Source organism: Peromyscus eremicus, chromosome X (genome assembly GCF_949786415.1).
Source record: "Peromyscus eremicus chromosome X, PerEre_H2_v1, whole genome shotgun sequence".
NCBI classification, from domain to species: domain Eukaryota; kingdom Metazoa; phylum Chordata; class Mammalia; order Rodentia; family Cricetidae; genus Peromyscus; species Peromyscus eremicus.
The window spans coordinates 132,121,704-132,145,273 of NC_081439.1; the positions used below are offsets into that span (position 1 = coordinate 132,121,704).

Below are 23,570 nucleotides of genomic sequence, written 5' to 3' on the forward strand. Positions count from 1 at the left end.
CTTTCTTCCCTGATTTCTCTCTATATTTATCTACTGTTCCCTCTAAGTTCTATCTTAATTCTCTCATCTTAGTTCTGCCCCATCTAGGTTCTCATCCATCTAGTTCATTCCCATATTAACTCCTCTCCCATCTCCTTCTCTCTCATCTTGTTCTTTCCCATCTTCCATCTTGTTCTTCTAGTACTCTCTTTTAGCCCTTTAATCTAGTTCTTCCCATATAGTTTGTTCCTCTCCAGCTCTTACCCATCTAGTTCTTCCAGTCTCTTTTCTCTGTCTCGTCCTCAAGTTCTATATCTAATCCTCCCCCAAGTCTCTTATATACTCCTCAGTTCTCCTTAAGTCTCTAGGGTATTCAGTTGTAAACCCAAGCAATAGCAATCCTTCCCCTCCATCCAGGTCACCAGGCTTGAATTCCTACAGGGTCATAAAGGCAGGTAAGAATTTTCCTCAGGCAGTGACCTTCAGGCTTTCTTTTACAACCCAAAAATGGAGTGGTTAAAGGAGGAGGTCAACTGAGAGCTAATATCAGTTAGTATATCAAGAAGGGAATCTGTGTGCTCAGTCTACATTCCTAGAAGTGGTTAGGTAAGAAGTTAGGAGTCTATAATGTTAGTAATAGAAAAGGAGGGTCTCAGATAGCACAAGAAATAAAGCTATCCATCTGACACAGGCGTCGTTTCCACCTTAGTTCAGGAGATCATTTGGCCTTGGATGCTTTATAGGTATTTTAGATAAATACACTGTTAGGAGTTCTTGGAAGTACTTATAGCATTACAAGAAAATCACTGTAGGAACCAGCTAATGTATATAATATATATAAAAGCTAAAATATCACCAAGACTTCTTAAGGCATGGCTTGACCTTTGGACAAGTCCTTGACCTTTCCAAGTAGTAGCTTTTGTGATAGTAGCTGAATTCCATTACATTTTCCTGCGGCTTGCAGCAGATCTCCTGAGTTTGAGGCCAGCCTGGTCTACATATTGAATTCCAGGACAGTCAGGACTACATAGTGAGATCTTGTCTACAAAGAAAAGAAAACTAAAAATCATAAAGGTTGGCAAAGAAGAAGTAAAATTGTCTTTATTTTTAGATGGGAAGATTGTATACACTCGATCCCAGAATAGTCATTCCCAAACAAGTGGAACTAGTAAGTGCATTTAAGTAAGGTCACAGAATAAAGATCAGAGGCAAAACTTAATTATATTTCTATATATAATTGATGAATAATTAGGACATGAAAGTTTCATTTCTAATAGCATTAATACCATTTCTAATAGCATTAATACCTGTAAGAAAAAACTTAATGACACATGAAAGCAAGGGTAGCAGCACGGGATCTATCCCTAGTCTGGGTGTGGCAAGAGAATGGAAAAGCTGCTGGGGGCCTGAGTTTTGGCTGGATACCCAAGAACCAAAGAATTAGAAAAGCACAAAGCTTTTAGTGCAACAAACTACAAGTTTAACCAGACAGTGAAATGCACTTTTATTTTATTCAAGGACAAATTGGATGTTACCAGTGCTTCACAGAGGCATGTAGTGTGACTTGTGACTCGAACATAGAATCACTGTAAGCCTGGGCTATAACCCTGGGTTACTTCTGAAGACACTTGGTGACACAAAAACTTGCTTCTTAAAATGGAGCCTTCCTCCCTCTTCAAATAATTTCTGCTTTGCTCTAAGTTGCTGCTTTTTGGGCTTCTCACTGTCTGGGTACCACAAAGCTTGGCTTTGCTAGACCTTTCTGCCACAACCAGTATCTTGGTCTACAGCTCAATCTGGGGCATCCACAGCTCACCTGCAGGGTCTTGGGATAATCTGCCTAGTGGGCAATCACATGAAACCAGCTCACAGGTATCTGGTAAGGCCTGCACATACCCACCCAAGATTGGGAGGAGGTTCTACTGGACTCTTGGGAGACTCTCAGAGTGCTTACTTCCAGCTAGTGGACTGAACTGTAAGACACTCATTTTTGCAATTTACAAGGACAATAGCTACTTTCTCTTGGGGCTCTAGGGAAGTTCAGAGGGATGGACTAACAGTTATTGCAGGCCTGGGCTGCAGATACCTTGTCTAGCTCTCAAGGGAGCCAGCTCCCACCATACACAGAGCCCTACTTGCCTCCATGGGGCCTGTGTAACTAGCAGTCTTCTGCCATGTACTACCCCACCCTTTAGGTGTTTTGCTTGCCTTGCTCCCAAATGCTGGCCTGAGATGGCCTGCCCTATCAGCTTCTAGCAGGCTCTTCAGTTGGCCCTGCCTGTGTTCACACCCTGAGAACAGCAGGTCCACCACTCTTTCTCCTTCGCCAGGGTAGGCCCCACACCTGATGCCTTTGGGCTACTGAGGAGGTTGCACATCATGAGAACTTCCAACCATGAGAACTTTGACATCTGAATCTGAGGGATATGCCTGGGTGAATAAATCAGCTCTGAAATTCGTCACTTTCTTCAGGCCCCTGTCTGTTTTTAGGTTCTAAATCCAAGCCTATGGAAGAGAAAATACCTCTTAGCAAGTTGGGGACAATTCATCTTTCAAACGCCCTGGCTTGAAGGCTAAACCATGACTACAGAACTTACAGGGCACTCTTTTTTTTCTGTTTGTTTTTGTCTGAGACAGAGTTTCTCTGTGTAGCCCTGGATGTCCTGGAACTCACTGTATAGACCAGGCTGGCCTCAAACTCACAGAGATCTACCTGTATCTGCCACCAAGTGCTAGGATTAAAGGCGTGAGTCATTACTGCCCAGCTCAGGGTACTCTTTTGAACCAAGTTTTTTTTTTGTTGTTGTTAGTTCGCTTTTTGAAAATAAGATATTTATTTTTATATGTGTGTATGTGTTTGTGTGTCTGAGTGAGTTTTATGTGCACCATATGTACACAGGTGTCTGTGGAGGCCAGAAGAGAACTTAGATCCCCTGGAACTGGAGTTATAAGTGGTTGTGAACTACCTAATGTGAATTCTGGAGACTGAAGCCAGGTCATCTGTAAAAGCGGTACACGTCCTTACCCACTGAAGAGTCTCTCCAGCCTGCTAGTTTGTTTTATTGAGACAAAGTCTCGTATATCCTAGCCTGGCCTCAAACTTTCTATGTAGCCAAGGATGACCTTTACAGGCACACTATCATGCCCAGCTAAGGCTTTTTCTAAATAGCAGCTTTTCAAATAGTACCTGGAGTGGAAAATTCCTGCTGGGACTTCACATTTTCTGGGAGCATGAGGGAGGACACTGGTACTCTCAGATAGAAGGAATGTGCTGTTGGTGCGGAGTAAGGAATCGAGTCAGGTATCTTTCGACAGATGTTGAGTGCAAGCTGGTTGCCAACCACCATTAGAGGGAATGGCCTGCCTTTCCTACATTCTTGGAGAGTGGGGACCTTAATTGTGCTGCCAGAACAAATGTTCTGCTGTTTAGGGTTGGCATAAGGAAGTATGCCTGTGTGTCCTGGAGCTGCAGTGTATGAGCTTATGCACATGTATGTATGACAGAGGTGGGAGGCTCTTCTGGGGGCCCACTCTTTAGGAATCAGAGCTGGGGTATCCCCAGGTACCTGGGAAAGAGCCTGATGACAGCAGCTGCAGGCTATCCAAGACTCCCTCCTCATACAGGGCCAGCTTCTGTACCATCTTCTGTCGGGCTGGGTTGATGATGATCTGTGGTGGCTCTGATGACAGGGAGGAGGAGCTGCTCATGGATGTGCCTGGGCAGAGACAGTAACCTCTTAGTTGTCCCTGACAACCCTGAGTGACACTCTAGCCTCCAGAGTCTTCCTAGCCCCCACTGCCAGTGATGTTGGCTGCAGGGCAGAATTCCACAGAAGCCCAGGCTGGGAGGGGGATCACACTACAAATGAGGCTCCCAGGCTGCCTGGGCAGAGCCTTGTTTTTACTTTTGACTTCAGGTATGGGGTGGGGAGAAGGGCTAAGAAGGGAGTTCCTAGTTCTTCTCACCCATGTGGGGAGGATGGCCCAGGGAGGGGAAAAAAGATAGTACCAAGCCACTTTCTGTGGCCCTTTCCATGACTTTGAGCTTGCTAAGGACACAGTGGGCCAAACATTTGGCCCTAGATCCCTCTGCCCAGAAGACATGGGTGGGGAATAAATAGGTTATTGTCAAAGGAGATCCTTGTCCCACCTCTGAATACCCATCTCCAGAGTTACCTTCCATGGTTGTGGGCCAGAAGCCTGGGCCACTCCTCAAACTTGATTCTCTAGTGGTGCTCCCACGGGTACAGCCAGCCTCCCTGAAGGATGATGGGCTTGGGTGGCAATCTGGAGTCAAGTGCCAAGAGTGCAGGGCAGCAGAGAGGCCGGGAACACTCTCATCACTCTCCACTGGCTGGTTGGGGCTTTTCTGGAGTTGCTGGGCAGTTTGGCCTGGGGCTCTTGTGGGCACTACCAGAGGCTGCCATGGTTCACCCCCACTCTGGACACAGCCAGTGGTGGACATGTAGGAGTTCTCCTGTGGGGAAGGGGGGCCATGGCCAGCAACCTCTAGCTCCCAAGGAGGCCCTGCCTGTAGCCCCTCTAGCCTCTTGTACACCTGTGTGGAAAGAGAGGCTCTCAGAATGGGCAGAGCTGGGGCTCCTAGTTGGGCAGGGCAGCCCAGACCTGACACCCTGTGGTCAAACTACAGAGCTGCTCCAGGTTGTCCTAGACTTGCCTGTGTTCAGAATAAGATGTTAAAAAGTAAGAGAAAAAGACAAAGGTAGTGGCACAGCACCCCCATGAGGCAAGAACCCTTTCCTTCTACCTGTGACTGGGATCTGAGCCCCACCCAGCAAAGCAGCAGCCCTTCACCACTTAGTTCTGCAGAGTAAAACAGAGCCAGAGGGCAAGCAAGGAATATTGGGAGTTTTGCCTCTGTAAAGAGGTCAGGCAGTGTAGCTTGTGCTATCAAGCAGCATAAGAATCTGAGGTTTCTGGCTGGCCACTATGTCTCCATTGATAGCTGGCTTCACCAGGGCTACCTGGGTCATGGGGGGCCTCTTCTTGGCCCGACGGTGCATGCAGCAACAAGCTAGCTGAGCCAGGGCCAGGCCCAATTGTGGTGGGCAGGGTCCAGGTCTGGAGTCCAGGTGCTTCTTGTAGATCTGGGCAGCGATTGGAGCAGCCCAAGCATCTGTGGCCACACCCACCTGTAGAGTGGGGTGGGTGCTTTTCAGGGCCACTCCAGCCTCTTCAGCCTCATCTTCAATCAGGTCTTTCTGTAGGACAAATACTGTGAGCATGGCTCTGCCAAATCTTCCAGACCACTGTCATTCATTCCTACGGTCTTTTTTCACTGGGTTCATTAAACACCCACTGTGTGCCCAATGCTGTCTCGGGATTTACTGAAAACAGCCACAAACCAAACACTCTGGGCCTTGTTTTACAGACCTGACATTCCATTGCAGTGGGGGAAACAGATGCCAACAAACTTATTAGTCTGTTAGCAAGGCCCATAGGGCCTGAGAAGTGGCACTTGAGCTAGGGTGTGTTAATGGATGCAGAAGATTAAAGGAAGGAAGTATGGGTACAGTCTGGTTCATAGTTTGTTGGTTGGGTTAAATCCTCCCCTGAGCCCAACAGTGGATAAAAATAGACCCATCTAGGAGAAGCAATGGGAGATGTACAGCTTTGTAAAAGGTGAAGACCCAGCATTAGCCAAGCATGTTCTGGGTCCAGGAATTGCTGAAACAGTGCTTATATGTTAGTGTCTGTTTTCTATATGGGAACCTGAGGCTCAATGAAAAGCAGACTTTGATCCATGGCCACTATCAAGATGTGACTAAAACCCAGGTTTCTTGTCTCTTCTTTGTATGTTTGTTTATCTGAGACAGGGTCCCATGTAACTCAGGCTAGTCTTGAACTTACTATGTAACTGTGGATAACTTTGAATTCCTGATCCTCTTGCTTCTACCTCCCAAGTACTAGGATTATAGGCATGTGCCACCATAATCAACTAATTGTGTTGTTTTTGATAGAGGGTCTTGCTATATAGCTCCAGCTCCCAGCAATCCTCCTGCCTCAGACTCTTGAATGCTGGGACTAAAAGCATGTGCTCAGATGCTAGGCTTTAAGTCTCTTATTTCTTAGCCTCATCACAGTGCACAGCAAGGCAGACAGGAATGTAGGGGTATGGGTCAGCATAGCTTGGAGCTATCTGTACAAAAGCCTGACTAACTCTTGCCCATTGCCTTTCCTAGGCCCTGCCTTTTCTGAGTTCCATTGCAGCTTTGGTCCTAGGGTATCAGGAATGTCCCTTTCTTTGTCCCCAGCCCAGGGCAGAGGAGGGACCTGTTAAGGTTCTTTTTTTCCCCCTTTGATGGGGATGGAACCCAGGGCCTTGCACATAAGGTAATCACTCTACCACTGAGGTTTTATCCCTAGCCCCAAGGCCCATGTACAGAAGAAAGAGGTTTTTCCAAGCAAGGTAAAAGAAACTGCTTGGAGACTCACCCACTTCCAAAGATGAGCCAGCAGTGGCAGGCTGCTGTGGGGCACTGCAAAGGATGTATATCATTCCACCCTCTGGGGCTGTACCCACTGGTTGCTGCTGTCCCTCTCTCCCTCCCTCCATCTCTCCCTCCATGCACCACCTCAGGAGTCTCACCAGATACTTGGTCCTGGTACCTTGTGTCCTCACAGCCCTCTGGCCAGCAAGGGTCTCCAGTATTACCTAGAGAGGGTGGGATGGAGAGCATCACCCTAGGTCTTAGCAGGGAGGTATTATGTGCAGAAAAGAGGACTGTAGAGTGGGGATGGATCAGGACTGATAGGAGAGCAGCCCTGGGACAGGCAGGTAAAGACTACCTCCTAGCAAGGACAGAGTTATGTTATAGGACCAATGCTTAAGCAATTAAGAGTGGCTATATGAAGCAAAAGGATGCAAAATTACAAACACAATTTAGTGCAAGCGGGGAGGGAGCTGTATGAGGCAGGGTAGGCCCTGGGGCCAAAGTTATGCTAGCTTCTCACTGACCTAAGCCTAGAATTCTCTGGGCTTTTCTGCCTTTACTTACTGGTGATTTTCCCTCCCCAAGCCAACAGAAGGGCTGGTGGCTCACCACCCCAAAGCTGAAGGTATCCGTGTCCACAGCCAGCCGGCCTGTCTTGATGTACTCCTCAGGCAGGTAGGCGAGGGTACCCCGTACTGTGCAAGTCCGGGCTACAGTACTGCTCTGGCTTGGGTTGGCCCCTGCAAAGCGGCTGAAACGAGCCAGGCCAAAGTCTCCCAGCTTGGGCATCAGTCTTTCATCCAGAAGCACATTAGAACTTGGAGAGAGAAGAATGGCACCAATTTAGGATGGTCCTAGCCTTCTCTGTCCCCCATACCTGAGTGGCCTTGATAAACTAGACTAAAGGCTACCAGCCTGGCACAATGAATATGGAAAGTGGCTGACACTGCATCCCAGCTGTCTGAGGGCTAGCTGTCCCAGGGTCCCAGCACATAGTTTGGCTTCTGCTCACAACTGAGGCCTATTACTGGCTTCATTTCCATACCTGCACCATGCAGGGGTGCTCAGAGCCCTAAGTACTCTCAGCTCTGAGGTCTCATGCAGCATTTGTCCCCATATCCACAGGACTGGGCAGGAGGAATCTCAAATCTCACAGAGCACTCAGAACAGGACTGCTTATTGAGCAAGGGTCACTGTTCTCCTAGCTATACCTACAGTTCTTCTGAGCCCTTCCTCACCTCTTGATGTCTCCATGGATGAGGCTGGGGCTGTCCTGATGTAAAAACTGAATAGCCCGGGCTGTGCCCAGAAGAATGTCCAGTCGTTGAGGCCAGGAGAGTGGAGAGCAGGCCTGGGTCTGGAGTGGCAAAGATGGAGGCACAGGGGCAGCTGGGGGCATCTGTTCTTTGATTCCCAACCTTCCCCTCACCTGTCGCTCTGTGGCTTGGAGCAAGCTATCCACTTTATTCTCTGAGCCTCAGTTTTCCTTTCTGGAGAATGAGGAGCAAGACTGTCCATGACCTAATTCATGAGCAAGTGGTAACTAAAGCTATTCCCAAGGCTTTGGCAAGCATTCTACAGCTGGAATAATAGCTAGGGAACATTTCTCAGCACTCAGGACAGAATCCAAAGGGCTCGGGTTTACCTGAGTGCACAGAAAGTACTGATGCCCTTCTCCCTACCCTTCCCTAACACAACTTAACTGAGAAGTAAGAAAGCTCTTGCCCTGTATGTATGGTGGCTTGTGAGTATGACACTCAGACATGGCTCAACCTAGTGTTCAGTTAGACAGTCTGTCTCTACTAATCCCCATTCCTCAAAAGCTATGTGGACTAAATCCTATATCTATTCTGCTTACAAAGCCAATAACCTCGTCTTTAGAGGAGCAGCTGGGGAGAGGCCAGAGGGAAGAGTTGTATGGAAAATCCAGGGTCAAGATGGGTATAATGGTACATGTCTATAATTCTAGCATAGAGATGGTTGAGGCAGGAGAATTGCCAGTTTGAGGCCAGCCTGGGCTGGGTAGTGAGGCATTGTTTCAAACAAACAAACAAACAAATAAAAAGGAAGAAAGAAACCTTCAATTTGAGGGGGAGCCAGAAGCCCAGGTCCTGCCTGACATAGACTAAGGGACCAGGCTAGTAAAGATGCCAAACCAGCTGGGACTACCTGAAGGTGGAGTTGATCCTCCAAGGAGCCATTGGGCAGGAAGCCATAAACAAGGCAGTAGAAGCCACTTTCTGCACAGTAGCCAGCAAAGTCTACGATATTTGGGTGACGAAACCTGTTACAAGGAGTGGAGTCTGAGTTCTCTTTTGTTGTTGTTTTTCCAAGACAGTATTTGTCTGTGTAGCCTTGGCTGTCCTGGATCTCACTCTGTAGCCCAGGCTGGCCTTGAACTCACAGAGATCCGCCTGACTGCCTCCCGAGTGCTGGGATTAAAGGCGTGCACCACCACCACTGGGCAGAGTCTGAGTTCTTTAGTTCTCTTTTCATCAGGCCAGGCTGGGTGGGCAGCCTTTGATGTTCCCTCACCTGGGCCTGGCAAGGCCTTGAGGGCCCAAGGGAGCCAGGTGTTGTGCTGTGCAGTCCAAGAGACTGATAAGGCCCTGGTGTGGCTCTCTCTTTTTGCCCCCAGACAGGAGGGACCCCCAAGGCTCACCTTGACAGCTGTTCCACCTCTGTTAGGAAGCTCTGTTTCACCACAGTCCACTCTAGGTCAGCCTCCTGCAGCCCCAGACATGATGGGGTAAGAGGCAGGGAAAGTAGGCAGCATGAGCCAAGCTTGCCAGCTGTTTCCAGGCCCATAACAATGGAAGGCTTGGGGTCCTTGAACTGGAATCAGAGGACTGAAGGAATTGCTTGGGGAGGCTGGAGGCAAGGGACTGCAGAAGTGAGGGTGGATGGAGGGAGAAACTGGACAAACAAGGATTAATAGATTGTCTTCCAGGTGGCTACCCCACTGTTATACTTACCTCCTTCAGTCTCTTCACAGCATATGTGGTATTTCTCATTACTGCCCGGTACACGCATCCAAAACCACCCTCTCCAATCCTGAGCTCTTCAGAGAAGTTGCAGGTGCCTTGGGAAATCTCACAGAAGGGCCAGCAAAATGGGGAGGGATGTGTCCTTTGGAGGCCAGACACTGGACTCTCTGGGCTTGGCTGTTGGAAGAGACCATGGATCAGGTGAGGACCCTGTCTATTCCCCTTGGTCGAGGCTGCAAGCTCCCCTCAACCCTGGTTGTCTCTCAGATGACCTGGCTGTGCTGTTGTGGGCTCTGTGGTACACCAAAGGCTGAGTTTCTTCCTCCTTGTCTGGAATTTTCCCTGGGGGTTAAAGGACACCTACCTTGGTAGAGGACGGGGCTGAAGATGGCAGTGGTGGCTTGAAGGAAGCAGGGACTGGAACCGGGAGGAACTCAAGCTCAGAACAGGTCTGGGAGCCTGGAAAAGCTTCATAAAGATGCCAGTGAGAGGCAGAAGCCAGTAGCAGTCTACAGCCATGTTAACAGTCATGGTGGCCTTTTCCTCAGGCCTATCAAGCCCAGGTTCTTTTTACCTGGGGAGAGGAAGGTGGAGGAAGAGGACTGCAGTTTCTGGGGGCCCCAGTCCTCAGCCTCGGAGCCTGCAGGGATGCTGCTGGGCCTTGGAGCAGTGGTGCTTGGGGGTAGAACAGGGGCAGGAGGGTGCCCTGGAATAACAAGGAAGGAAAGGAGGGCTGTGACTCAGGTCTGTCTGTTTGTCTGTCTGTCTGTCTGTCTCTCTCTCTCTCTCTCTCTCTCTCTCTCTCTCTCTCTCTCTCTCTCTCTCTCTCTCTCTCTCTCTCTGTGTAGGGAGGGGTTCCCATATGATGATTTCTTGTCTCGGGAGGCTCTGTACCCGTCACCTCCCGTGGGTTCCCATCCCTAATGTCCCTGGGGCCACGCTCGCTCACAGGCTGTGATGATGTCCCGCGCACGCAGCAGCTGCAGGTGCGTGAGGATGTGAACGAGGTCAGCCACGCGCGCGTTGCGGTTGATCCAGGGCCACAGGACGCTAGCTGTGCGTTGCTCGGCGCGCTCGCACAGCCGCAGCTCTGTCTGGTCGCGCACAATCAAGGCCGCTGCGGGGTGGGGAAACGTCAGGCTTTAGCGCCAGAAGCCCGGATCCCTACCCCACGCCGGCCTGCCGTCACCCACCGAACTGGCACCAGTCGGCGGGCTCCAGGGCGTCCATCACTTTGTAGAAGCGGCACATAACCCAGGGTGGCACCTCGTACAAGAAGTGCTGGGCGCCGGGAACCACAGGCTCCCCAGGGCCCGGCCCCCCGGCCATGGCTGCCGCCGCCGCCGGGCCGGGGCCTCCTGGGGCCTCGGCGGGCGCGGGCCTAAGCCGGCCGGGTCCGCGGACACTGACTCACTTCCCCTTCAAGCCGGCCTCGTGCAACGCCCGGCAGGGCGGAAGAGGCGGTGCTCGGGACCGCCGCCATCTTGCCCTCCGCGGCCTTCGGCCACACGGGGGCGTCCCGCGCCGCCCTCGACCGGGGAAAGGATGTCTGCTAGGCAGGAGGGCGTGCCCCGCGAAAGAACCGAGGACTGGTCCTACACGAGGGTGGGCTTCCAGCAGTGGGAACCGTCTGAATAGGGCTGAGCAGGATGAAGAACGACTTCCAGTTCTGGAGACAAAGGGCATAGGAAAGATATAGTGGTCTATAAAGGCAATTTATATCAAGCCTGGTGAAAGTCATGGAGAGGCTCCTTTTGGCTTTATTTGGGGGGCAGTGGAGAGTCAGCTAAAATGTTGGTAGGACACGGTCAAATGTGGGTCACAAAACAGCCGTCTGCCTGACTCTAGTCATCTGGTCAGAGAATGGTCTGAAGATCGCACACCACGCCATGGCCTGTGTGCTAGATCCCACCCTTTCACCCCCATCCCTGCCTCCAGGAACCTGCCAGCAGCTGGGCAAGTGTTGGATCTTCACAGTATCTGCCTGTGCAGGCTCCTCACTAGCTCGCCAGCCAACACATTTATGTCTCTTAACAGGGCCTTGCTCTGTCCCCATGTGCATGATGTCCAGCTCTTGCCATCTCTTTCCTTTTTCTGTCACACTTTTGGCTTAGTTTGCACTTCTCCTCATGAGGACACTAGAGTCTAGCAGCTTCCCCTACTCTTTTCTAGAGCACTTGTCAGTGACACCACCTGTTGTGACCTTTTCGCCACATGAGTGTCTCTTGCCCACTCCTCTAATGTTCTCCATTCAGGGATTTCTTTGGCTTTTTTAGTCACTCTATGGCCTACACCTCAGTGCACACTACTTTCCCATGGTCTCACTCTACTCTCTGAAGTCCTCTTCCCATGAGTCCACTACTCTTAGCATTAGCCAATACCACTTACCTGCATGAACTTTATGGCTCTGATAGGGCTCACTGCTCATGTGGTCTTTCTTGGGCACAAATCACCAAATCACTTTCTCATAGGAGACCTTCCCAAAGTTCCATAGCCCTCCCATAGAGTCCCAGCTCTTTATGGCTGTTTGGAAGATGGCATAGCCAGCCTCTGCCCACCCACCTGAACTTACATACAACAGCCTTAAGCCATTAAGAACTCCTTGCTGTTGGGCTTGGTGGTGCACGCCTTTAATCCCAGCATTTGGAAACAATGGCAGGTGGATCTCTGTGAATTTGAGGTTAGATTGGTCTAAATAGTGAGTTCCAGGTCAGCCAGGGATACAAGACCATGACCAACCCCCCAAAAAAACCTCTTTAGTTAGATTTTCTAAAAAGCACTTCTCATTCTGTCTCTGAAGTTGAGTTTGCATATACCCCTGCTATAGCCCTTCCTGACAAGATTGAGCATAAAAAGCTGTGGGAAAGCTTCCTAAAACCCACGTAACTCTTCTCTTGGGCACATCTTGAGCTTGCTGGAGTTCTATACCTCTGAAGTTTTCCATAGGCAGCAACTTGGCCTTCCTTGTTTCTCCAGCTGAAAGCATGTTTGTAAAGCAACAGCTTTCTTCTGACCAGTTTCTCTAACAGACTCTCGTCATATCAATCCTAACTGGAAAGAGTTGCCTCTCAGTAGCCTGTCCTCTAAGAAACTTAGAGTATGTTTCCAGAAAGGTCTACCCAAGGCCCATGGCTGGCTCCCACTCTGGCCTCTTCTCTGAAACCACAGCCATTTTGGCCACTCTCAAGATGAGGTCAAACTAGGTGGTGTGGCGCATTCCTGTAATTCAAGACCAGCTTGGTTCCAGGCCAGCCAGAGCCACACAGTGAGACCCTCTCATAAATAAAACAAAGCTGGGCATGGTGCCTCACACCTGTAATTCCAACATTTGGGAGGCTGGGGCAGATCACCCATCACACTCGATCCAGGTCAGCCTAGACTAGAAGTTGGACCCTGCCAAACAAACAACTCAAGAGGTCAACCATATGCTGAGCCTCCAGTGGTTTCTCATGGGCCAGTCATTATTGAGATGCACCAAATTCAGCACTCAAAATTATCGTGTGCATATGTTAAGCTCTAGGGGCAGGGATTTGGTCCTTTTTATGTACTGGGGACTATCAGTGTCTGGTATAGGCCTGGCACACAGTAGATGTTCCATATCTACATGTTGAATCTTCAACCCTTTCATTTAACATTCAAGGCCAAGACTTCAAGGCAGCTTTTAGATATAATGAGTGGGCAACTGCAGAAGGTTCAGAAGCCAGCGACACTAGGGATCCCTTAGGGCAGTTCCTCAGCATGCCCTAGCCTGGTCAGGAAGACAAGTTAGCCAATCACAGAAGTCATGCAGAATGTCTTAGCTGCTATTGGCCACAGGAGTTAGAGTTGAGGAGAAAGGTGTTAAAAAAAAACACTGTGGCACACCAGGACCTGGTAGCTGCCACTGCCACAACTGGTCGGAAGTTGTGCAGTGTGCCTGGAAAGCACTGACAGCAAACTGAGGAGGATGCCAGGGAGGCCAGCATATGAAGTCAGGCTTCCCTTCCCTCCCACTCCAATCCTGAGAGAGGCTATTGGGGTTCAGGGACAGCTGGATCAAACACACCATCAGGTGAGCTGGAGGGGACTGCTGACTTATAATGAAAGCCCAGACCTTGAGTCACTTTCACAGAGAGATTTATCGAGAATGCTAACAGCACAGGATACAGTACTTCCCAACAAAAGGTGCAAACGCATCACTTAGAAAGGCATGCTGAGTATTCTTTGCTTTCACATGTATTAAAAAACTTACAAAAATAAAATAAAACCACGTGCTGCCCATCTTTTCAAATAGTAAAAGAACCTTATGAAAAACCACTTGATTTTACAACAAAAGACACAAACGGACATTTTTATGTAAATTTATAAGGCAAACTCTTTATATAATAAATAGGTTACAGGGGTTCAGTGGGGGGGTGTTTTTGAAACGTATACAGGTACATTCAGACAGGTTTACTGAAATGGTACAAATTTCCTTAATAAATTGCCTTTTGTTTTTAAATATATCAGTGCTTTCAGTCATTTGGCTATACACAAAGAACCTTTTTTTTTGAACACTACAAAAAAGCAATCAATATTTTGTTTTTAAAACGACCTACTTATTTTCTAAAGTAATTGTCCCAAAACACAAAAACTGAAGGTGAATGCGACAGAGGGCTTTTCAAGACCGACCCCTCCAGCTATGTCTGTCCTGGATCTCTCTGTGCCCTGTGTGCCTGCTCCCAACCTCAGATAGGCTTTCTGAGCTGATGCCAACATCTTCCAATACAGGGTGGCCTGTCGTTGGCTGTACTGTCCTACAGATCTTGCCCTTCAGGCTGGCAGAGTGGAGCGTAGCATTGATTTAGGGGGGGCATGTACCCTGTCTGGTTCTTCCAGCTACTAAATGCCATGGCCAACTGGTCACTACAGGTAGCACTATCTTCATAAGAGGCTCTAAAGAAACACAGGTCTGTTCCTCTTCTATGAGCCTGGAACAATCTGTAATGAGGATAACGGATTTACTGAAGATGTTTGCCATGGAAAGAGAAGGTGGTATCTTACACCCAGATTTTGTTGGGAATCAGATGACATTGAAAGAGAGAACCCTCTACCATCATTTTATTCCCCAGGCATGGTGGGGAGCCAAGATATCAGATTAACACTATGCACTAGGGGACAGCATGGGGTGTGACAGAAGTGTCCTGACTGGTCATGTCCCTGAAACATGCTTTGGAGACAATAATGCCCACTGTCTCAGCTTATCCAGGAACAGTTATCACAGACAGGAAGTGGATAATTCATTTTTTGTCTCCTCCCTAACCTGTTTCTTCAGTGGGGCATCCTCCTGCAAAGTCAGGCCCAGCCTTTCCCTACTCAGTGAGCTCAGCTCTGCTCTTACATCCGCTCCCCTCCTGGCACTCCTGGAAGGAAATGACCTTGTCTTTTTTTAAATTAACAATAATAGTAATAATCTGGGAAGGGGAAGCAAAAGAATCCACCAAGTGGAACAAAATCTGGTTTTGCTGACTTTGAAAATGGCAACACATTAACTTCAGTTGCTTGACTTGGAATGGGAATCCAGTGCTTAACTTCTTGGTGGCTTCTGGCTGATCTGGGCAGGGGTCATCTCTTCAGATTGCCCCTCTTGTCTTAGTCACCAATCCCCTCCCTTCAAATGCTTTATTTGTAATGAAAAGGTGTCTAGAAGCATTTGTCTCTGGAACAATTACTTTAAACATAGTTACAATACAGACTTCAGTTCAAACACAGAAGAGATTTACTTAGCAAAGTTCCTTTCACCCACCAAAAATTACACAAACAGAAGCCTCAACACCACAGTTAAAGAGGACCATTAGAGAGAACCTTATGTTTGGAACACAAAAGGAAGAATAAAACTAAACCAAACCCAAACAGAAAAACCCCAGAAAGACAAGAAAAGGGCAAGGAAGAGGAAGGAGAGCAAACACAGCACACATTACAGTGTCCGGGTACACAGGGAGCCCAGCACAAAGAAAGGGCTCGGCACACATTGAGTAACAGTCCTGGTGATATTTGGTCATATATTCATCAACTACTGACTCTGGAGCGGCTGTTATTGATTGAAGCAGTGAAAAATCAAATGGAAAAGGAGGCCATGGTAGCAAGGTAAGGAGCAGGCTTCAAGTTCTGCAAGCCTTTTGCACTCCAATGTCCAAGCTGCCCAGAGACATTGAACCGGGTGGCCTGCTCCATCCAGGCAGGGCTAGAGGTCACCAGGTGAAGCTAACTTGGGTGCTGATCTCACATCAGCCATAAAGCACTCATATGGACATACATGGTCACCCACCTGTCAGTGGCCAAGTATCAGAGGCAACAACCCTCTGGCCCCTTCTGCTCCCATCCCATGCTGACTGGGGAATAATGTTGTGATGCTCTCCTAATACTGATTGCTCATTAAAGCAATGCCCTAGGATAGGGTCTCAGAGGTTTCTCCAGTCCGTCTTCCAAGCGGCACAAGGGTAGCCCAACCACCCAAAGGGCCTACAAATATCTCTGCTATATTTTGGCTTCAGAAGAAGCAATGATGAGGGGGTGAGGTGGAGGTGTAGGACAGATTTTGGCCTTGGTGATTATAATGCTCTCTGCTTTGAAAGAACAAGGTTCTGGATTTATTTTTTTGGGGGGGCGTGTTTTTAATTACTTAAGAATGATCCTTTTGCAAAAAGAACTGTTACGGCTAAACTTTCTAGCAGATATTGCTCATCAAGAATTATAAAAGCAAATGCAGTTACTCATGGGAGCAGGGAGAAGAGAGGGATGTTTCTGGAGTCTTCACTACTTTCTAAAGAAGACCCACTGGACTGTTGGATGTGATTCTGGGGTCTCTGGCATTCTACCTAGTACAGCTAACAGGTTTGGAGACAGGTCAAGCCTCCTATCTCCTCTCCAGCCCCTGAACTCAGCAAAGTGAGGAGGGTTTCGAAATGCTCCAAGCCCTGCTAATTGAGGGAAGCCTGCCAGACTTACTAGACACAGGCTCTCCTTGGCCAAGGAAAGGGTGGAGGGAGTTGGGCCACCCCCATGCATGCCAGCTTCCCACTCCTAGAGGTGGGGACAGGGCTGTGCTCACTAAGTTCTGGACTTCAGCAGGTATAGGGAGTGCGCCTACCCCCTCCGCCAATGCTGAAATGAACTGTCCTGCACCCAGAATCATGGGGCCCCTTTCACAGCAGAGAAACAAAGTACAAAACCTGGGTGCAGCCTGGAGCTTCCTTCACTTAGCACAGGGAAGCCTTTGAAAGAAGCGAGGAAAGATCACAGATCTGCTTGGACTGAAGAAGTGACCAGCAGACAGATGTCTTTTTTTTCTCTTTTTTTTTTCTCTTGTCCTACTCTATGGTTATCAGAAATATTGTAATTAAGCAATAGGTATAATTTTAAAAGGTCTTTTCTTGTGTGTGTGGCGCCACAAGCAAAATGAGTTTATAATTGTGCAATATACATATACATACACACACACACACATATATATATGTATATATATATATATATTCAACTGCTTTGTATGTCTAGTTGGTGCATAAAATAAAAAGAATAGGAAAGCTAAAAGCAAAACTGAAAAGCAAATCAAAAGCCTGGAATAAAAAAGACAAAGCAGACCTATGCATATAGTCTATAAGTTACTGGATATAATCAGGGTCACCAGGAAGAACAGCTTTGCCACTTGACACACAAACACTGCAGGGAGAGGAGCCTATCAGTGGGCAGGAGCCAAACCTCTGCCTTTTCACCGCATTTTCTCTCAGTGTTAAGCAGGACCTGATAAAAGGTGAGAGGGGAGAGCAAGGAGCAAACGTCATTTGCAAGTTGCCCAAATGTTCTTAAACTAAAAAATGACACTTAGTTCCATGAGGGGCTGAGCCCTGCTTGTGCAAAGCCTGGGGGCCTGTCCTTCCTCCCTAGAGCCTTTCCACTGCCTGCCTGCTTGCCCTCCCTTCTCCACTCTATAGGCTCTCATGCCTCCCCAGTAGGCAGGCAGGCTGGCTTAAAGAGGCAGGAAGAGGCACTGACTAAGTTTAGGAGGGCATGCCAAAGTACTTGCCACACAGCCATTTCATCTGTGCCAAGATCCTGAGGGTGGGGTAGGCAGATTGCAAAAGATAGGAGGCCCCAGGGAGGGATGCTCTGTAGGCAGCAGACCCTCCCTAGTTTATGCAGTAGTGCTGGGACAGGCTCAGTTAAGATAAGAAGAGAGCAGACACTTTGTGACCGGCCTTCTGGGTCACTGATGAGTGTTTCACTTGATGCACCAAGAGCTGGTCTCATGCAGCTTTGGCATCTGGCAGGCCACTAACCTCCATACCACCAAAGGATAAGGTCAGAAGTGATGTCTTGGGTTCAGCTACCCAAAGAGCCTTTCCAATAAGAAAAAGCCTCGATCGCAAGAGTCTCCTAGTTCCACCTCCTCAGATGTAGGAAGCTTCAGCCTGGAGTTCCCTTTGCCCAGATCACTCACCAGATATCTCAGGCCAAGAAATAAGTATTTTTAGATCAACATTTTTTTTTGCAAAAGTCTCCTCTTATTCAGAAACATCAAAATGTATTATTATTATTATTATTTTTTTGCCAAATGTTTTAAAGGTTTTCCTTCTAAATTGTTGAGAACTGGTTTCAGTTCAAATTTTCCCCTTTAGCATGTAATTTTAGACCCTGGGGGAGGCAGTATCCTAGCAATTTATAACAATTAGACTAAGCCTTTTCTAAAGATTGATATAGTACCTAAAAAACAGCCAAAATGGAGAGAATCAATAAATCTCTTCATGGGCTGGTTCACTCAAGCAAAGAGCAGGAAGGAAGAGCCAGAAGAGGATATGGAGCAGAGGGCTTGGTCCAGGCATGGGGCATTGATGCATCTGCCCTAGCCCCCTTCAACTTGGGACTTTTCTATGCCATGGTCCGCAGGGGCTCTAGAAACTTTTTTCTCTGAGTCTTGGCCATCCGTCCTAAAATCTGTAGTGTGAACCCGAATCAGCAAACAATGTGGGACAAAGATACAGGTTATGAACTGATGCACAAAGGTCTTCTTGAAGAACTGGCACCTGTGATCTCTCCTTAGCCCAGAGAGCCTGGCTGGAATGTTCTCTGTAGTTAGAGAAGTGCTGTAGAGCTCAGGCAGCTGGACTCCACTTGGGCTGCATGAACTCTAGCTGGTCTCATCTGGTCAGTTCCAACCCTTTTGTTCTTTCTTGGGTGGGCTTGAGCCCCTTATTGCAATTTATTTAAAATTCATAGGTCCTGTCAGCTATGGAAACTCCTTTCCCTACCAAACTTGGCAGTCAGTTTCTGGTTATTGCCCTCTTTTATCATTGTCACAGCAAAAGCAAGCTGGGTGAAGCAACAGCAATTTGGGCTGCTCTGGTTCCCATTTCCAAAGTTTGTGGCCTCTAGTCTGTTGTGATAGCACTGAACAGAGTTCTCTGTACTCATGCTGGGATCACAGGCTAGTTTGGCACTGATGAACTGGGGGAGGTGGTACTTCTAGATCTCCCCTGTGCCTTTTGATATGGGAATACAACACCAGCAGAAGGGAGCTGTACTAGAGCCTGGCTGTGACCAAGAGTTCTCAACTCACTGCACTTTGAAGAACAGCAGTTCCACTGGTTAAGATAGACCCAAGAATGGGCAGGACTGGGCCAGGATGAACATAGTTGGAGAATATACACCAATCTATCTGGGAGAGGTAGTAACTAACAACTAGAGCAGGGTAGGGAAGACTGGATGTGACCTTAATGACCTAGTCCCAGGTATCTGAAAGCTGTAGGTCAGTTCTTGTATTCTTCATATATTCAGTGAAAGATACCACCCAATCTTTACAATGTTCAAATACAACAAAATCAAGGTCACATTCCAGGTCTGAGCCAGACACAGCTGGTAAGAATCCCATGGCTTAAGGCTTTTCCCTCCAACCTCCTGTCAACCTGACTGCAAGGCAGGGGCAGCCTGAGAGCCTATACAGAGTCCCTGACTGCCAGGGCAAAACCCAATCAAAGCTGCCTGCTTAAAGGACACTGACTCATGATGTCCTTATTTGGGGATGAGGGAATGGGGAAAAAAAGCAGGAAGCAAAAAAACAGAACAAAACAAAAAACCCTCAGAAGCTGCAGGCACCACCACCTGCAGTTTTGAAACCAGCTTAAGGGAAAGCAGGGGAGTGAGGAGGCTGCAGATGGGGCTCAAATTTAAGAAAATGGCACCCAAAGTGCTGCAATCCCAACTGTGAATGTCTAATCAGGCTAGTTTATCTTCCAAGGATGAGGGATCCTCAGCCTAGGAGTCACATTTCATTGGACTAATTAAGTATAACAGGCAAAACCCCAAACGGATCACAATAAAACAACTTGATGTCAACCTGGCTAGGTGCTGTGAGGGTACAGAAAGGTATCCTTGGGGAGTGTGAGGCCACTGAAGGGGTGGGGTGAGGTGGGCCTTTTGTCCTTAGAGGAAGCAGGAGTTAAGAAGGATACATCCTGGACCCTCCAGAGTCCCTCTTCTGAGACCTCTTCCCTTCCTGGGGAAGAATCAGAACCATGGCTGAGGATCAACAGCAGAGCAGGCAAAATGACTGCTTGACAGGAAGCTGGTTGCAGGGTCTGCATTTGTAGCACAAGGAAATGGATACAAATATCCTAGAAAGCCCAACTACGACTCTGCAATCAGAATAGGGCAAAACTCTCACTTAGTTCTAGCCATTCCAGAAGAGACAAACATGGTTTTATCTTAAGCTATCAATTAGAACTGTCAACTATGGTTCCTGATCACTAAAGACTGGCAAGGAAGTGCTAGATGATTTCTATGATGTTTCACTCTTCCATGATTACACTGCAATAAGGAAGCTTAGGGAACGGTAATGAAAATACACAAGACAACACACACTTGACAGTTCATGGCAGCAGTTCACATGGGATGTGCCTGTGGGTGTTTCTGGAAGCATAAGACTGCTGTCTCATTTGCTACTTTGATAAGGTACTCCTCAGTTGGACAGATTTAGATATGAGACATCTCTGTAAACACAGAAAAGGATATACCAATATGATGAAGATATGCAGCTAGATAAGGACTTCCTGAACAGAGGCTAAAACTTTGGGATCCCAAATAAAAAAAATTGACCAATTAAAACCCTACAGCAAAGCCAAGCCTGTAAATTTCACCATTACACTTATGGAGCAGAGATTGAAATATGGGGTGTGCTTGCCCCACCCAGTCCCCAGTGAGCAAAAGGGAAAGAATTCCACTAGAAAAAGACTTGTCAGAAGAAGAGCAAGGGGCCCTGGTGTCACTCCCTGCTCAAATCTGCATCTATCCTGACAGGTGCCCTGCCACACTATGCTTGACATCAGACTTCTGAGTGGGGTCAAGGGTAGTGGGCATGGTGCCCCTGTTGGGCCACTCAGTGATCCTGGCAGAACACAGGGGCCTCTATATCTCTTTCAGCTACCACATGTGGCCTAGTTTCTCCAGCCCACTTTTCTAGAGCAGAAGGTGAAAAGGCTCATTGTTTAGGATCTGAAAAGCTTTTTGACTTTTTTCTTAGCAAGGAAGAGGGGACTATCTAAGGGAGTAAGGGCTTACTGCCCTCTTGTTCTTCACAGAGGCTAGGGAGGACTCAGCAGAACCCAGCACTTGCTCAGGGTTAAACATTATAGCTGGCACTGGCAATGAGAAGTCAAAGGACAGGGAGAATCCTAGGACTGTGGTTGAATGCTGTCAGGTAAGCATGTAGTTGGGCACTGCAGTTGTCTGGAACAGAAGAGACAACCAGGAGTTAGGGAAAGGAGGACGGGGAAGAAATGAAAGCATGAAATGAAGGGAGGCAGAAATGGAAAAACAAAAGAGAAAGCAATCAGGAAGTCCTTATAAAATTGCAGCAAACACTTAGAGTTTCGGAGCTTCGTGGGAACCCTATGTGCTGAGCCCACTTTAAAACAAGCGCAGGTATATACAGATCCAGGTAGTTCTGAACACTGCCATGTCTTGTGGCTTGTGGGACAAAGTATCACCATTTCAAGCCAGTTTGCTTTCAGAGCATCTGTTTGTTTTGAAGTGGGAACATGAAGACTCACTCAATAGTGCAAATAATTTTAAGCTGTCCCTAAAGGAGAACTGGAAAGTAATTGGAAGAATATTTTCCTTTCTTCCCCTATGCCTCTTGTCCCATCCACTAAGTTCCTAACCACTAGTCACAGACTGCTCTCTTGTTCTGTGGCACTAGGCTTGGCTTGACCCTACCCAGCCTGCCTGTGCCTTGTCCTGCTGTCTCCATGGCACCTCTTTAGCATCATTTTCTAGGGGAGCATGCCTTGTGAACAGGTGATGACACTTCACCCTGGGCCATCCTATTCTGTGGTTCAGGCCAGTCTATAATCCAGCAGTTCAGGGCTCGCTTCTAGCCATGCCAGAGCTGGATCAGACAGGTACCACTTTCCTGTTTTTCAAAATATTCTTGTCAGTTTTGGATTGGGGTGGGTGTGGGGCCAGACTTGTGCCACCACAGTTCTAATCACTGGGCCACAATTACTGGCCACCTCAGTCTTCTCTAAAGAATCCAATGATTTTTCCTGCCTCACACCTCCCGGTCCCTCAGATTGGGAGATGGGATGGTGGAAGAGTCAGGGAAGCTATGGACAGGGCACCAATGGCACCAAAAATGGGAGTGTCCTCTCAACTGCTGTCTCTAATAAGCACACTGGGGGGGGGGTGTTGGGGGTGCCTGGTCAACAGCTTGTCTGGTCAGTAGTATCTGCAGCAAGCCTTGTTGAAGGAGCCTAGTTTAGAAAAGTGCAAAGCTACTTCTGGCCCTGGTTAGGTCTTCAACCTGACTGTGCTTGTCGGTAAGAAAAACATCCCAATGCTCCAACTACTCCCACCCTGAAGCCACGAAACTCTAAGTTTACTGAAAGAAAAAAAAATATTTTTTATTTCAGTTAATCGGGAAGCTTTGTCAGAGCCCTACCCATAAGGAGAAGAGACAACAGCTGCCTTTATTCTTGTTGGTTTGCTTTGCAATCCACTCTGTGTAAAGTCAGCTAACTCTCTCGGTCACGGGCGTCCGGCTGTCCACAGGTTCCTCTCTGTTTGGCCTTGGCATGGAGGATGAAACAATGTCTTTGCGCTCTCCCTCCCCTCGGTGTTTGTACTTTTCTGCAACTGTGGCGGTGGTCGCTGAGACCATGGGCTGAGTCTTAGCTGGCTCCTTGGGGCAGCCATCGCTCTCCAGCGAACCTCCTCGGGGCATCTTCTCCTCTTTGCAGATGCTGCTACTCAAGTCCTGGGGCTCAGGGGGGCTGATGGGGTCCTCAGAGCTCTCAGGCTCGGGTGGGGGTGGGGGTGGGGGTGGGAGCAGTGGCATGGGGGCCTTTGGGGACTCTGAATGGTGGTGATGATGATGGTGCTCCTTCTTAGGGGGTGAGGAGGCACTGCTGCTGCTGCTGCGCCCCTTGGGGCTGCTCTCCTTGCTTTTTCGGCCAGGGCTCTTGCAGGTCTTCAGTCCCTTCCCACTCTTCTCACCAAGGGTGGACACCAGCAGGGGCTTTACCACTTCCTTGACCTCAATGCTGACTGTCTCCCGAGTTTTGCGCTTCTTGATGGGGAGCACGGTCTCATGCACAGACCGTATAGAAGACTCTTTCACAGCTTTCTTTTTGGCCTCTGTGGTAGCAGCTGCCACCACACTCCCAGGCTTTCTGCCCCGTTTCTTAGGAATGGCCTGGGGGTCAGCTTCAGCTTTTCGCTTTCTGCCAGGGCGTTTGATCACCATGACCTGGGCAGAAGTGGTAGCCCCACCTCCTTCACCCTTGCCCCCAGGTGATGCTTGGAAAGGCATCTTGACGAGAAGTTTCCCAGGGCTCTTCTCTAGGACCCTTTTCACTTGAACACCTTCTGATGCTGCTGCCTTGGGTCTCCCAGTGCCGCTCCCTTTGGGGCGTCCCCGACCCCTGCCAGTTCCTGGAGCTTTGGGAGATTTGGGCTTCTTAGGTGGTTTCTGCTCTCTCCGGGAGGGGCTCCCTCTCCCAGTTACCGTGAAGTCAAAATCATTAGGGTCCAAGGAGGTGTCGCCTACCTTCTCAAAGTATGCAATCAATTCCACTTTAGAGCGAAAGGCTTTTCCCTGGGGACTGTGGAGACGAACAGAGAGATACAAAGAAATGTCAGA

The 23,570-nt window shown here is 48.5% G+C and overlaps 2 protein-coding genes across 3 annotated transcripts in view; both read right to left on the minus strand.

Moving 5' to 3' along the window:
* Positions 1-1,458: 1,458 nt before the first annotated feature.
* Irak1 (interleukin 1 receptor associated kinase 1) lies at positions 1,459-10,807 on the minus strand. 2 transcript variants are annotated; one of them, XM_059251014.1, is made up of 15 exons: positions 10,615-10,807; positions 10,371-10,538; positions 9,996-10,127; positions 9,786-9,889; positions 9,410-9,598; positions 9,097-9,161; positions 8,604-8,718; positions 7,673-7,791; positions 7,044-7,251; positions 6,590-6,655; positions 4,965-5,201; positions 4,156-4,537; positions 3,546-3,695; positions 3,167-3,250; positions 1,459-2,484 (listed from the first exon to the last, which is right to left on the minus strand). In XM_059251014.1, the coding sequence occupies exons 1-15, from the start codon at positions 10,748-10,750 to the stop codon at positions 2,423-2,425; spliced, it is 2,217 nt and encodes a 738-aa protein (XP_059106997.1). In that variant the 5' UTR covers positions 10,751-10,807; the 3' UTR covers positions 1,459-2,422. The 2 variants fall into 2 exon arrangements, with proteins under 2 accessions (XP_059106997.1, XP_059106998.1); XM_059251015.1 differs by lacking the exon at positions 3,167-3,250.
* A 10,967-nt stretch (positions 10,808-21,774) lies between these two features.
* Positions 21,775-23,570, minus strand: part of Mecp2 (methyl-CpG binding protein 2) — a 60,935-nt gene continuing 59,139 nt past the window's right edge. The window contains exon 3 of the mRNA XM_059250445.1: positions 21,775-23,532. Coding sequence (XP_059106428.1) covers positions 22,440-23,532 — 1,093 coding nt within the window. The 3' untranslated portion in view covers positions 21,775-22,439. The remainder of the gene's footprint in view (positions 23,533-23,570) is intronic.

Bases quoted from the DNA above. Each gene is read 5' to 3' on its own strand.
- Irak1 (XM_059251014.1), bottom strand. From the start codon at position 10,750: ATGGCCGGGGGGCCGGGCCCTGGGGAGCCTGTGGTTCCCGGCGCCCAG. The intron at 10,539-10,614 runs GTGGGTGACGGC...CCCACCCCGCAG, and splicing joins CGCCGACTGGTGCCAGTTCG to CGGCCTTGATTGTGCGCGAC. The intron at 3,696-4,155 runs GTAACTCTGGAG...GTCTCTGCCCAG, and splicing joins CTGGCCCACAACCATGGAAG to GCACATCCATGAGCAGCTCC.